Source organism: Camelina sativa, chromosome 9, assembly GCF_000633955.1.
Source record: "Camelina sativa cultivar DH55 chromosome 9, Cs, whole genome shotgun sequence".
Classification (NCBI taxonomy): domain Eukaryota; kingdom Viridiplantae; phylum Streptophyta; class Magnoliopsida; order Brassicales; family Brassicaceae; genus Camelina; species Camelina sativa.
The window spans coordinates 22,395,532-22,410,402 of NC_025693.1; the positions used below are offsets into that span (position 1 = coordinate 22,395,532).

Sequence of the window (14,871 nt, forward strand, 5' to 3'; positions counted from 1 at the left end):
CAATCTTCTTCAGGAGATGCTACTGCCTGTGCCACAACTACTCATCTTTCTGAGGAGATGAGTTCTAGAAAGAAACAACGTCTCGGGTGGGGTGAGGGCCTTGCAAAATATGAGAAAAAGAGAGTTGATGTTAACACAAATGAAGATGGAACAACATTGTTGGAGAACGGTTCAGAGGAACTGCATTCTTTGAACAAAAGTATTGCTGATAAAAGTCCTACCGCAGCCACTGTTCCAGATTATGGTTCCCCTACAACTCCATCCTCTGTAGCTTGCAGTTCATCACCAGGTATGCTACAGTTTGTTAATGTTTCCCTCTGCATGCTATTCTCAACTTTACTTGGAGTTCTTCCATCATGTATCTGTTCCTGTAGACACTGATTTCCCTTTCTCTTTCTACCATGTTTTTTCCACTTGTTTTTTTATACATTCACTCCATATCTTCTCCAGGGGACAATGTAACTTACTTTTGTTTTTGTGTGTGTCTCCAGGGTTTGCAGATAAATCATCTGCGAAGGCGGCTATAGCTGGTTGTGATGTCAGTGACATGTGCCGTTCACCTAGTCCCGTGTCTAGTTTTCACCTTGAACAATTTCCAATCAATATAGAGGAGCTCGATAACATCTTAATGGAACGTTTTGGCTGTTTGCTCAATGAGTTGCTTTGCACTGATGATCCTGGTACAGGGGATTCCAGTTCTGTCCAATTGACATCAATGAACAGATTACTTTCCTGGAAAAGTGAAATTTTGAAAGCTGTGGAGATGACTGAATCGGAAATTGATCTCCTTGAAAACAAACATAGGGCACTAAAGCTTGAAGGTGAAAGACACTGCCATGTTGTTGGACCCAGTTCACACTTTTGTGAGGGAGATGCAAATGTGCCCAAGGAGAAGGAAGCTTCTTGTATTTTAGGTCCTAAGGTAGCAGCTCCCTGTGTTGCTGAAACACTGGTGAGATCTCCTGTTCATCAGTCCGGTTTAGCCAAGGTTCCTGTGGATGTTTTTGAAGATAATCCTGGAGAAGTTAAATCCCTATCCCAATCTTTTGCCACTGTCGAAAGCAATGAAGATTTACTGCCCATGACGTCTATGAAGGCAGCTGCTTCTTCCAAAGAGATTAACACACCTGCTTTTGTCAGTCAGGAAACTATTGAGCTCTCTGCTGCTGCTGATAGCATGGCCTCCAATGAGGACTTACTCTGTGCTACGTTGTATTCTTCCAATAAGAAATATGCCTGTGAATCTTCTGGAGTATTCAATGAATTGCTTCCAAGAAATTTCTGTTCGTTTGATGACTCAAGATTCCCTAGCATATGTCATACGCAGTTTGATTCTCATGTCAAAGAAAAAATTGCAGATAGGGTAGAGCTTTTGCGAGCTCGGGAGAAAATTTTGCTCCTTCAGTTTAAAGCGTTTCAGCTCTCATGGAAGAAAGATTTGCATCAGCTAGCGTCAACAAAGTACCAATCAAAGTCTAGCAAAAAAACAGAACTATATCCGAATGCAAAAAATGGAGGATATCTGAAGCTTCCCCAACCTGTACGCCTGAGGTTCTCTTCTTCAGGTAAAGTTTTCAAATCTCTTTTTCTCTCTTCTATCTACTCTGGTACTTTATGCTTTTTGTGGTTTGTCTTTTATATAGTCATAGTAAGGTGTCAGTCTTGGTATGTCCTTCTGTAGAGCATTTAATTCTGTTTAATTTTTCTCGCTTTTCCTGAGGTAAATACTGACTTAGTTGTAGGACTTGAAATGTGTGATTTGTCAAGGGCGTGAATTTCTGAGAGAAACAATCTACAATTTGGGATAATGATCAAATTTGATGTCTTTTTTTTTCATCAAATTTTGAAGCTAATAACTGTTTTACTCTACATGTGCAGCTCCAAGAAGGGATAGTGTAGTCCCCACAACTGAACTTGTAAGTTATATGGAAAAGCTACTTCCGGGTACCCATCTAAAGCCTATTAGAGACATTTTGAGAATGCCTGCTATGATTTTGGATGAGAAAGAGAGGGTGATGTCGAGGTTTATCTCTAGCAATGGACTGGTTGAAGATCCATGTGACGTTGAGAAGGAAAGAACAATGATTAATCCTTGGACCTCAGAGGAGAAAGAGATATTTCTCAAAATGCTAGCATCGCATGGGAAGGATTTCAAGAAGATTGCTTCATATCTTAGCCAAAAGACAACTGCGGACTGTGTTGATTACTACTACAAAAATCACAAGTCTGATTGTTTTGGGAAAATAAAGAAGCAGCGTGCTTATGGTAAGGAAGGGAAGCATACCTACATGTTGGCGCCACGGAAAAAGTGGAAACGTGAAATGGGGTCTGCCTCTCTTGAAATTTTAGGGGCTGTCTCCGTTGTAGCAGCAAACGCGGGAAAGGTNTGTTGGACCCAGTTCACACTTTTGTGAGGGAGATGCAAATGTGCCCAAGGAGAAGGAAGCTTCTTGTATTTTAGGTCCTAAGGTAGCAGCTCCCTCTGTTGCTGAATCACTGGTGAGATCTCCTGTTCATCAGTCCGGTTTAGCCAAGGTTCCTGATGTTTTTGAAGATAATCCTGGAGAAGTTAAATCCCTATCCCAGTCTTTTGCCACTGTCGAAAGCAATGAAGATTTACTGCCAATGCCGTCTATGAAGGCAGCTGGTTCTTCCAAAGAGATTAACACACCTGCTTTTGTCAATCCGGAAACTATTGAGCTCTCGGCTGCTGATGATAGCATGGCCTCCAATGTGGACTTACTCTGTGCTACGTTGTATTCTTCCAATAAGAAATATGCCTGTGAATCTTCTGGAGTATTCAATGAATTGCTTCCAAGAAATTTCTGTTCGTTTGATGACTCAAGATTCCCTAGCATATGTCATACGCAGTTTGATTCTCATGTCAAAGAAAAAATTGCAGATAGGGTAGAGCTTTTGCGAGCTCGGGAGAAAATTTTGCTCCTTCAGTTTAAAGCGTTTCAACTCTCATGGAAGAAAGATTTGCATCAGCTAGCGTCAACAAAGTACCAATCAAAGTCTAGCAAAAAAACAGAACTATATCCGAATGCAAAAAATGGAGGATATCTGAAGCTTCCCCAACCTGTACGCCTGAGGTTCTCTTCTTCAGGTAAAGTTTTCAAATCTCTTTTTCTCTCTTCTATCTACTCTGGTACTTTATGCTTTTTGTGGTTTGTCTTTTATATAGTCATAGTAAGGTGTCAGTCTTGGTATGTCCTTCTGTAGAGCATTTAATTCTGTTTAATTTTTCTCGCTTTTCCTGAGGTAAATACTGACTTAGTTGTAGGACTTGAAATGTGTGATTTGTCAAGGGCGTGAATTTCTGAGAGAAACAATCTACAATTTGGGATAATGATCAAATTTGATGTCTTTTTTTTTCATCAAATTTTGAAGCTAATAACTGTTTTACTCTACATGTGCAGCTCCAAGAAGGGATAGTGTAGTCCCCACAACTGAACTTGTAAGTTATATGGAAAAGCTACTTCCGGGTACCCATCTAAAGCCTATTAGAGACATTTTGAGAATGCCTGCTATGATTTTGGATGAGAAAGAGAGGGTGATTTCGAGGTTTATCTCTAGCAATGGACTGGTTGAAGATCCATGTGACGTTGAGAAGGAAAGAACAATGATTAATCCTTGGACCTCAGAGGAGAAAGAGATATTTCTCAAAATGCTAGCATCGCATGGGAAGGATTTCAAGAAGATTGCTTCATATCTTAGCCAAAAGACAACTGCGGACTGTGTTGATTACTACTACAAAAATCACAAGTCTGATTGTTTTGGGAAAATAAAGAAGCAGCGTGCTTATGGTAAGGAAGGGAAGCATACCTACATGTTGGCGCCACGGAAAAAGTGGAAACGTGAAATGGGGTCTGCCTCTCTTGAAATTTTAGGGGCTGTCTCCGTTGTAGCAGCAAACGCGGGAAAGGTTGCACCAACAAGGCCGATCACTTCCAAAAGGATCACCCTTAGAGGTTGCAGCAGTTCTAATTCATTGCAGCACGATGGAAATAACTCTGAAGGTTGCTCCTACAGTTTTGATTTCCCTCGTAAGAGAACTGTTGGTGCAGATGTTTTAGCTGTTGGTCCTTTGTCATCAGAGCAAATAAATTCTTGTTTAAGGACTTCCGTGAGCTCGAGAGAGAGGTGTATGGATCATCTGAAGTTTAACCCTGTTGTGAAGAAACCTCGGATATCTCATACTCTACATAATGAGAACAGCAATGAAGAAGATGACTCATGTTCGGAAGAGAGCTGTGGGGAAACGGGTCCTATTCATTGGACAGATGATGAGAGGTCTGCCTTTATACAGGGGTTTTCGTTATTTGGCAAGAATTTTGCTTCAATATCGAGGTATGTCGGATCAAGGTCTCCGGATCAGTGTAGGGTTTTTTTTAGCAAAGTTCGGAAATGTCTTGGGTTGGAATTTATACAGTCTGGATCTGGAAATGTAAGCACATCTGTAAGTGTTGATAATGGCAATGAGGGTGGTGGAAGCGATTTGGAAGATCCTTGTCCTATAGAGAGTAACTCTGGCATATGCACAAAGATGGATATGAATTCTCCTACATCACCTTTTAATATGAATCAGGATGGTGCTAATCATTCAGGCTCTGCAAATGTGAAAGCCGACCTTAGTAGATCAGAGCAAGAGAATGGGTTGACATATATGCAAGACGGTAGTAATCCCGTGAACAATGCATATATCAATGGTGGTTTACCGGGTCTAATTTCAGAATCTTGCAGAGATTTGGTAGACATTAATACTGTTGAGAGCCAGTCTCAGGCTGCCGGGAAAAGCAAGAGCAATGACCTACTGTCAATGGAAATTGATGAAGGAGTGTTAACATCTGTTGCTGTATATTCTGAGCCATTGTATTGTGGCCTAAGTGTTCTTTCCAATGTTATTGTGGAAACCCCTGCAGAAAGCTCAGGAGATCAAGGTTCTGCAATCCCTAAACTTAGTTCAAAGAATCAGGATGGAGTGATGCAAGCTGCAAACAGAACCAGAAATTCTGGCCTTGAACCTGAAAGTGCACCTTCAGGTTTCAAGTACCCTGAGTGTCTGCACCATGTTCCGATTGAGGTGTGTACAGAAAACCCTATAGGTGTCAGTGTACCACGAGGAAATCCAAATTGCCATACAGAGGGAAAATCTGGGCATTCTCTTGTTGGACAAGCTGTCGAAACACATGACTTGGGGTGGCAGTCTTCCAAGGACAATCTGGAATTCGATCGGCAACTTCAGGTGATAGGACATGTAAATCCTGAGCAGAATGGTCATCTAAATGCAAACTATGCGGAATCTTGTCAAATTCCCCAGAGATCAGTCATCCAAGATCCGAGCAGGATAAGTAGGTCAAAATCTGATTTGATTGTGAAAGCCCAACGTACATGTGAAGGTTTCTCACTCATCAAGTGTACTAGTTCAGCTCCTAATCCTCTGGCAGTATCCCATAAAGAGGGCAGATCTGGTCATAGCAGGAGCCATTCGTTTAGTTTGTCTGATACTGAGAGACTCGATAAGAATGGTGATGTGAAGCTGTTTGGTACAGTACTTACTGCTGATGAGAATGGAATAAAACAAAAACACAATCCTTGTGGAAGTGTCAGGTCATCATCAACCTTGAGCAGAGACCATGATACAAGACACCATTGCATTAATCAGCAACACCTTCAGAATGTTCCTATTACGAGCTACGGTTTTTGGGATGGCAACAGAATTCAAACCGGGCTCACATCTTTGCCAGAGTCAGCCAAGTTGCTTGCAAGTTGCCCTGAAGCATTTTCCTCGCATCTTAAGCAGCAAGTTGGTAAAGAGATTCGGCTGGATGTTAATGGTGGTGGAATTTTGAGCTTTGGGAAGCTTAACGAAGATAGAGCAGAGGCCTCAAGTGCAAAGGATGGAGGTAACATAGGAGGGGTAAATGGTGTAGCAGAGGCAGCCACGTGATTTAAAAGCTTCTTAGGGTCATGATTAGTTTGTTTTGGAGGATTGGCATATTCTTTGTTTGTCCATCCTATCTGTATTATATCTCTTTTAACATCTTTTTTTTTTAAATTTAGAATGTCAGTTAATATAGGCATTTTTGTTTTTCTTTTCGTTAAGCTTAAGTTAGGTGCCTGCAGAAAAATTCACAGCTGATGTTTGTATTTGTAATATTGCTGATAATAACAGAGTGAGCTAAGAGCTAAGCTTAGCTCTCTGTATGTTTGAAGCTCTCTGTATGTTTTTCAAGAAGGATAACACTTGATGAACAAGCATGTCTAATGTTGTACAGTGAAAGATTAATTCAACTTAACTTGCAGGAGGTAGACTTTTTTCTTGTGCCTCGGAGCTTGTTCGGAGAATTGTTGGTAGTGGAGCTACAAGTTTTACTACCTGCAGAATGGTAAGGACATGAACAATCGGATGGTTTATATATAAGGACTGAGAGATCTGAAAAAAAGCTTGTCAACTTTTGGAAACACACTAATAGACCACTGAGGCTTAAGAATGATCTCGATGAGTTACCTTATTAGTGTTCAACAGGTTAAGTAGCTCCACTTGATGAGCATGCAGATGATATCCACAATCCCCAGGAACAGGCTGATTTGGCCTTCTGTATCCCCTGCAATATACTCAGCCATAGTGCATTTATTAATTCAATATTATTACGACACTTGTCACAACAGATTATCGCATCTAGTTTACAGACCAATCTACACTCCACATGAGACTACTTAACTACCTATAAGATTACATTGTACTACATTTCTTAGCTTGGATATTGTTTGATTTCCGAGGATTCACAGCTTAAGGAATATAGAAAACGTATTGGTAAATATAAGTAGGAAGAAAAGTGATCCGAGTTCGTACCCATCTTCGGCAAAGCCCGCAGCATCATCTACAAGATCTGTTTCAAAGCACTTTGGTCGTCCGCCCGCAACATAAAGAGGGTCCCCTGCACTTTGATCAGAACGTAAGCTACCTGTTTCTAAGGTTCATGTTTGCTGACTTACACTGATATCCTATTAACATTATGTGTAGCAAAAGTCTTCCTAGACTATGCAATAAGCAACTCATGTCCTAGACTGTAACTATATGTATATAGCTCACAATTATAACTTGTTGAATCATCAAGGGGGAGTAAGGCCTTTTTATGTACCAAAACATGATTCCAACCCTTTCTATTCAGTTGTGTTCCACAACTGCCAAGTTGATAAATAACTAAGCTGCAAGAAAATATTTGTTGTTTATAACGAGGGACTGACTATATATCCACAAACCACACAAAATACCAGCTCAAAACGTGTGGCAGACCAGAAGGAAACAGAAGTTTTTACCTACCAAGGGATGTCCAATGTATGCAAGATGAATCCGGATCTGATGTGGTCTTCCAGATTGTATCTCTACCTGTTTTGGCATAAAAACAGGTGATTGTGAAGAACTTCGTTTTGGTTTTTACTATCTCATACGCTTTCTGCATTATCCTTCTGTGACATATGACATTACAAATAAGATAGAACAGACGAAAACCTTAACTAGCGTGCAATTGTTTTGCCTGTCCCGAGCCAGAACAGCTAATTTGCTGAAAGCAGGTTTGCCTGACGAAAACAAAAAAAAAAAAGCAGGTAAAAAACAAAAAGCGCTATATAGTGAGAACAAATCATAATTAGTGTGGATTATTCTGTTACTCTAGCTAATGGTAGAAGATAGTAGATCTAACCTTCCGGAAAAGCAACATATAATCCTTTTGCGACCCCAGGATATCGAACCACTCCAATAGGCTGTTGGATAACTACCTTCAAAATGTAAATAAAGAAGGATCATGTCCACTGACGCTATTTCGATGCATATTTAGGTATATATTCATAGCATTTGAAAATGAATTCTCAGCACAAACAATAATATGGCCTTGCCTCATCTTCTTCAATTATACCATCTGCCAGTGCTCGATATATCTTTGTAAGTTTTCTTCCGGTTCCACAATTTTGATCCAAGTTACTGTAAGAATAAATAAAATTAGTTCCTGAGAACGTAGTGAGAAAAGTATACATATAAGACCAAGAATCTTTCAAGAATGAGCTGGGACAAAAAGTAAGCCAGATATAATGTTTGAACTTACCCGGACCCGACAAGAGATGTTCCCTCAGCAAAATAAGCTGCCAGTTTCGTTTTTGCAAGCTTTGTCTTTGCGCAGAGAAGTATACCTGAAAAAAGAATCCATCCACTCAAACAAATGAAGTCATTGAAAGCAACATATCTTTTCAAATTTCTAATAGAAAGATATCAATGTAGAGATGCATTCGCCATGTCTACTGAGAAATCTAGTGAAAGAGTGCAAAAATTATGAAGGTGCAGAGAATACTAGCATCTTAGTTGGTCAAATGAAATAGTCTATACACTAACCTGATGTTCCTCTACCTAGTCGATGTACAGGAACAGGGTGTAATTCACATGCACCGGTGGAAGAATCTTTTTGACCAAACCACCACTGCAACTGCGTCAACAAAGTCCGTTGCTGGAAAAGTCCTCCTGGCAATACTTGAAGTCCAGAAGGCTTGTTCAAAGCGATCTGCATCATATGAAATCCACCAAATATACACACACAACACTGTAAGTTGAGAGCAAAATGATATCATTACAATACCAAATTTAATTTGGAACTTCCAATCAACACTGAAAGATACCATTAGTTAAGAGCAAAATCCTAAATGCACACCAAAAGAAAAAGCAAACAGGAAGCTGAATTGGTACATTACTTGTATATATATAGCAGCAAACAACATGACAAGATTTGTCTATGTTTTGTTCAGAGCAAGGAGGTTACCAAATCATCGTCTTCATACAAAATATCTAACGAGTATGGCGTGTCAGGTTCCTTCCAAGGAAGCCTATGGTAAACTAACTTGGAACCACTCCTGAGACAGAAACAAAAAAAAAGATGAAACAACTTTACAAAAGCTAAACAATTTGTAAATGTTCAAATCAATGTGGTAAAACTGAACTTAAGAACTGTGTTTGGATCTTTCACAACTTCCCCATCAATTTGTATCTGCAAAAACGTTTCACACAAGAAATAAAAATCACAAATTCTCCAGAAACAAGCGTGACAAAAATGTGTTATAAAAGAACAAACCTGTCCGTTTTGAATTCGTTGAATCCACCTGAAAAAAAAAATCAAAAAAGAATTTAAAAGAATGAAACGTGAAAACGATATAGTAGACGAAGAGTAGGGGAAGAAGATTAGAACCCTAGCAATGGAGCTGAGCTCTTGTATTTGGTGAAGTAGAATTCTGACACCGTCGTTAACTCTGTATACAAAAAAAAATTCCACAATTTTAAAACAAATAACCAAAACTTTTTGTATCCTGAAGAAATAATAGTTGGCAGACCTGACTCAGAAGATGAGACGATGTCCTTGTATTCCAATCCATCGTTGAGCTCGGGCCATGGCAATCCGATACGTTGCTGCGACGGCGACGGCGGCGGCGACATCTTAACCGGGACCACCGGTGGGAGATTTTTGTTTTGATTTGTTTTTACATTAACTTTTTTTTTAAAGTCGTCGAGTAAATCAAACCAAATCAAAACCCAAAAGTTGAGGTATAATTTATTGAACCAAACCGAAATAGACCAATCTTAACCTAATTATCAAAGTTTCAAGTTTTTGTTAATGAAGCCCATACCAAACTCGGTTATTCAAATCTTTTGATAAAACCAATTTTCAAGAGTTTTTTTTGTTTAACCTTGTTTACTTATGAATTTTTCTTTTGTAAAAAAGTAGGACAATTGTTAAATGTTTTGGTTAGATAGTTCTCGAATCCAACAATTCTTCATATAATCTTTTTACTTTGTTGGTAAAAAATTTCTTAAAGCACAGGTAAAGCCACAACTTTAGGATTTATGAGCTTGGAACCTGGGTTACTTTACAAAACATGACTAGAAAATATTTTGTGAAGATTTAAGGCATAGTATTGAATGAATCTTCATTTCTTGTTATAGTCATGAAGAGCAGTTACAAATAATGTAGCTAACTAAGCTTAACCTTTACTAGAAAATCAGATATTGCTTAGTTTAATTATTATCCAAAACCTGAAACCCTTTTTGACCAAACCTACTCCTGTGTGGCTTTCTTGTACTCAGGCTTCAGCTCATACGTTCCTTGGTTGCTCCCTTTGTTGTTGTATATGCAAAGATCTCTCAGCAAGTCTTTCAGGAATTGCTACGCCAAATCCACATTCCATACCATTACTCACAAGCAACAGAAACTTTGATTGTTTTGGTATTTGTTTCTTATTTCTCCTTCCAAAACTCTCAATCAAGCACTATACAAAAAATTCTGTAATAATATCTTTCTGCTTACCTCAGGTTGGTCAGTTTCCTGAATAAGCTGCCTCAGAGTCCAATTTGATTGTCTTTCGAAGAGATTAAACATGACCTCCTCCATCTCTCTACGGTCCCTTCTTGTTCTCTTCATCTCTGATGTCCTGTTTGTGATTTTCTTCTTGTCCTGATACAAATGAATGACTTTTAAAAATTCAAGATCCTTGAGAAACAGTAATGTATGTGTTTCAATTGAGGAAAGATAAATACAGGAGCCGCAGTTGGGATGATCATTCCCGGCATTGGCCTCATATGCATTCCTCTGGCATTATCAATGACCTGATCAAGAAACCAGAAACATGAGCATCGAAAAAATGCAGAGGAGGTTTGTTCAATGTCACTCACACACATCTTTACAACAACCTGGATCTGTCTATTTTTGCCCATGTACTTGTTTGTTCTTTCACGGCACAATCTCCCATAGCTCTCAATGTTCTCGTTATGAGGCCTCATGTCAAATTTGTTCTTTGTCTTCCCTTCTACTGACATCTTTCCTGAAAAGAACATTGTTAAAGACACAACTGTCAAACAAAATCAGGAACACCTCTGGAGTGTAAATGAACAGACCAATGCTAAATTCTTCACATAATGATCCAAATCTTATAATCGTAACGGCAACAACAAGGATATGTTAATGCCAATTATGAAACGAACGTAACCCAAGATTCATGCCATAGAAAGAACCAAACCGTTGTAATATAATTTCAGAATACCAGTGTGTGGAGAAATGTTTCTACTTACCATCTGAAGATTCACAGAAAACATTCATGGGGACGAAATCTTTAGACATATCTAAGGTGTAACGCCTTGGCATGTTTCCAGATTCAGCTCGAGCTAATTCCATAACGAACTGTGAAAAAGCCCAAAGAGTAACATGTTTTTTTACACACAGCTTCACTGACTAACAAGAAAGTTCACATATAAAGCAAACTCAAAAATTCCCAAAAGCATATTTGCAGAGACTCAAAGAAAGCATCTAGAGGGGCAACAGAGAAAGATCTCTAATTAGCAGAAATGGTTTTAGTAACACTTAACCCAATTCTCCAATTACAGAGAATTCTATGTTCAGTGACCTCTGATCAAAATGAGAATGTAATGATGAAATTTCCAAAAATGGTACAACAAAACCCTAAATAGAGAGAGAATCACTCCCATTGCTGAGGAGGAGGAAGAAAGAATCAACAAAACGAGATACGCATGCAGAGAAAGGATAGAAAAATGCGCAAAGACGTAAAACATATATACTTTGGTCTCTTCGTCCTCGTGAGCGATAAGATCGAGGTAGAGGATGACTTTAGCGTCAGGACGGTACGGATCATCAGGAAAAGGAAGAGATTGGAGAGAACGAGCGACGAGAGAAGGAGCTTTCATTAGCAACATCGATCTCTCTGCCAAACCCGTTTCCAAAGCCTCATTCTCAATCTTCTTTACCTCCTTAAACTCTACCTTAACATCTTCCATTTTCTCAGACTCTCTTAGACAGAGGAGACGATGGAGACAAGAGGAATTCAAAGCGCTGTTTATATACTTAACCTGAGGCCAGCTTTCCCCATTTTATTATGTTAATTAATCTCTCTTACGTAATATTGTAAGCTTGTCAAAATAAACCAAAATAGAATCATAAATAAAGGGCAAAAGCTTTTATTTTATAATTTGCATTCGTCAAATGTTAGTAGAACCCAAGGAACTTAGAAAGACTACTACAAAAACGTATATACAAATGAGATTCATCTCATAGAAGATTTTCCAGTTCAGGAGGTCTCATGAGGAATTGTGGATTCATTGGCGTGGCCGCTTTGTTTTCCTCTCAGCTAACTTGTTAGGCGCAGTTCGTTTGTTTGTAGCCTCTTTCTTCTGCATCAAATTCTTTGTCTCTTCCTCTTTCTTCTTCTTTATTGTATTCTCCAACGCAACCTTCACAAAGAACTTTAGCTTCCATAGTGTTGGTTCGTCCTGCATACAAAGAAAACTAGCTAAGAAAAAACGAACCAGAAAACACTAATGACGGTAGCTTTTTAGTAAGAGACTTTTACCAGTACGTCCATCTCAATATTGACTTCTTCTGCTCTAGATTGGAAGCTCGGGTCAGCTTGAGCAACTATAGCCAACACTTTCTGTAGATCTTCCGGAGACAGTTTTAACAATGCTAACCCAATACTACGCTTCTCCTCAGTTGTGATTTTCCTGTTAAAATAGTTTCACCGGTATTGAGTAAAAATGACACATTGACCAGAGGACCCCAAAAGTTCAAATTTAAGAGTGTTTAGGCCTACCTGCATCTTTCCACAACTTTACGCATTAGCTTCTCCAGCTCGTCATCAGCATGGCAAATCTGGACAGCAATATATCGGGTTATTAGTTAAGAAGGTTAAAAAAATACAAAAGGGTCACTAATATCTGAAAATAATAACCTCATTGCACAAGTCTCTAGTTGTTTTGATATGAGATGCTTCTTTTACTAGCAGCGCCTCCGCTGCTGCTTGCTTCGCTTCTTCCTCCCGTATTTTCTCCTGTAATCAATTATGTTAAGAACTTGGCTAACTTTAAAAAACCTTGGTGCTACGCTTCATGAAGAAAATATAGAGTGAAAGATAATAACATAACACTACTACCTCTTCTTGAACTTTTGGAAGAAACTGTGCCCATTTCTCCTCAAACTTTTCCATTAACTTTTTCGCCATATTGTAAACATCACTTGATTCTTCATTGTAATTCATTGCATTCTCAAACACTAACAGCATATCAGCATATACTTGCATAACATGTTTGTACCCGGTACCATCCTTACCCTCCATTTGATTCTTTATAGTGCCGAAGTCCATGGGCTTGTCGATTATCTACAATCAGACGAAAACATGTTATAAGGAGATCCACTCACAGAAAAAAAAAAAAAAAGATAATCTGATAACTTAGAATGTACACCGAGGAAAACACACACACAAAACCTTAAAACATATTTACAGAGCAAAACATAGTAGTGTACTTTTGATTAGACGTGTTCGCAAGCTCAACCTGCATTGATCACTCTAATAGGCAAAAGCTATCTAGTCAGATGTACATTGCAATTATATCATCAGAACAGAACAATAAATAAAGATGAAATTCTGGTAGCTCCGAGGTTTGTTTACTCAACTGTAAAGTCGAATTATATCTTCTACCAAAATAAGAATCAAAAGGTGAAATTTTGGTAGGCTCTCTAACAAGCATTTAAAGTTATACGTTATACCAAAAGAAGAAAATCAACAAGGAAATTCTGAAATAGCTGACCTCAAAGTAGTCATGCAAACCAAGACCTTCAACATTGACAGGCTGCATAAATGGCCATGCACACTTATGCTGAGTTATCTGAAAAAAAAAAAAAAAAAATCAAACCAATGAATTGAAACCCTTCCTGAAGAAGACACAAGGTGAAAAAAAAGATGATATTTTTTTATAAAAAAAAAAACCTGACGGAAGATAGATCCAAATTGACGCATGAGGTCCTGCATTCTTTTAGCAGCAACAGCATCTCTACGTGCAGCCTCTTGTTGAATCTTCCTAATCCCAACAACATGTCTCCCTTTTTCTGAATCTTTCCCGACAGAGACACCAATGCTCGTGTAAAAATCCTCTACCTCTTTCAGTTTATCCGCAAGCTGCAAACACAACCAAAATTAAACCATCCATTGAATCTAACTTTATATGAGTATGACTACGCCACCACATCCAAAATCAAAATCTCCATACCAAATTAATAGGATTTTATAAGAAGCAATCATAACTAACACGAAAAGATACCCAAATTCAGAATCAATACAATCAGGATCGGAAAAACCCTAAAGACAAAAAAAAATTATATATAATTTGAATCAAAACTCGTATTAAAAGGAGAAGAGCTTTTATTACCGAATCAACCCAATCTTTAACCTCGTCGACACGCTTGCTGATGCACTCGTTGTCAACAGTGAAACCTTGTGAATTTTCGCCGGCGGCATGACCTAACTCTGGCTCTGAGTCTGCCATTTACAGGTTTCTCGACCAACAAAAATAAAATTCACCGAAAAAAAGAGAACAAATTGAAACAAAGAATGATGGCTATGGAGTTATGAGAATTATGATGATGATGATGGTTGTGGATACTGTGTATCTGTACAAAAGGAAAGAGCCGTGTGGCGGTCTAGGGAGGCTGGTGGACTACCTGTCGTTTTTTTGGATGGAAAACGACAAATTATTTTTCCAAACGCTGAGTCTAAGAGAAAATAATATAAAAGGGGCATTCCCATAATTTAACTTGAATGTGGGGATTCGTATAAGAAAATTTCTATTTTATTGTTTGTGCTTGGGTTCAAATTTGGTAAATATTTCTTTTTATTATAGTTGTAGAATTATATCTATAATGTTTTTTTTTCTTCACCAAAGATATCACCTAAATCAAGTTATTTAACCCTACATTTAGCTTACATTAGTACACTTAAAAAAAAAACTTCAATAATAATCCAACATTCCAACAATCATGCACGAGG

The 14,871-nt window shown here is 38.5% G+C and overlaps 4 protein-coding genes across 5 annotated transcripts in view; 1 reads left to right on the plus strand and 3 right to left on the minus strand.

Moving 5' to 3' along the window:
* LOC109124604 overlaps positions 1-6,258 on the plus strand; it is a 9,500-nt gene extending 3,242 nt beyond the window's left edge. Inside the window, exons 3-5 of the mRNA XM_010432966.2 lie at positions 1-289; positions 492-1,565; positions 3,423-6,258. Of these exons, the coding sequence (XP_010431268.1) occupies positions 1-289; positions 492-1,565; positions 3,423-5,953 (3,894 nt within the window). The 3' untranslated portion in view covers positions 5,954-6,258. The remainder of the gene's footprint in view (positions 290-491; positions 1,566-3,422) is intronic.
* LOC104711778 (RNA pseudouridine synthase 5-like) lies at positions 6,143-9,548 on the minus strand. Of its 2 annotated transcripts, XM_010428535.2 has the most exons (14): positions 9,379-9,548; positions 9,237-9,297; positions 9,123-9,150; positions 8,992-9,038; positions 8,814-8,904; positions 8,393-8,558; positions 8,109-8,193; positions 7,903-7,987; positions 7,710-7,785; positions 7,520-7,587; positions 7,327-7,396; positions 6,860-6,944; positions 6,515-6,611; positions 6,143-6,382 (listed from the first exon to the last, which is right to left on the minus strand). In XM_010428535.2, exons 1-14 carry the CDS (start codon positions 9,479-9,481, stop codon positions 6,299-6,301), a joined length of 1,146 nt encoding a protein of 381 aa, XP_010426837.1. In that variant the 5' UTR covers positions 9,482-9,548; the 3' UTR covers positions 6,143-6,298. The 2 variants fall into 2 exon arrangements, with proteins under 2 accessions (XP_010426837.1, XP_010426838.1); XM_010428536.2 differs by lacking the exon at positions 6,143-6,382 and having other exon boundaries at positions 6,520-6,611; positions 7,331-7,396.
* Positions 9,961-11,906, minus strand: LOC104711779 (general transcription factor IIF subunit 2-like). Its single transcript, XM_010428537.2, has 6 exons — positions 11,615-11,906; positions 11,111-11,219; positions 10,733-10,863; positions 10,580-10,648; positions 10,350-10,496; positions 9,961-10,208 (listed from the first exon to the last, which is right to left on the minus strand). Exons 1-6 carry the CDS (start codon positions 11,828-11,830, stop codon positions 10,101-10,103), a joined length of 780 nt encoding a protein of 259 aa, XP_010426839.1. The 5' UTR covers positions 11,831-11,906; the 3' UTR covers positions 9,961-10,100.
* On the minus strand, positions 11,988-14,560 carry LOC104711780 (transcription factor GTE6). The gene is made up of 8 exons (XM_010428538.2): positions 14,255-14,560; positions 13,816-14,004; positions 13,637-13,714; positions 12,982-13,206; positions 12,781-12,879; positions 12,643-12,701; positions 12,403-12,553; positions 11,988-12,322 (listed from the first exon to the last, which is right to left on the minus strand). Exons 1-8 carry the CDS (start codon positions 14,369-14,371, stop codon positions 12,149-12,151), a joined length of 1,092 nt encoding a protein of 363 aa, XP_010426840.1. The 5' UTR covers positions 14,372-14,560; the 3' UTR covers positions 11,988-12,148.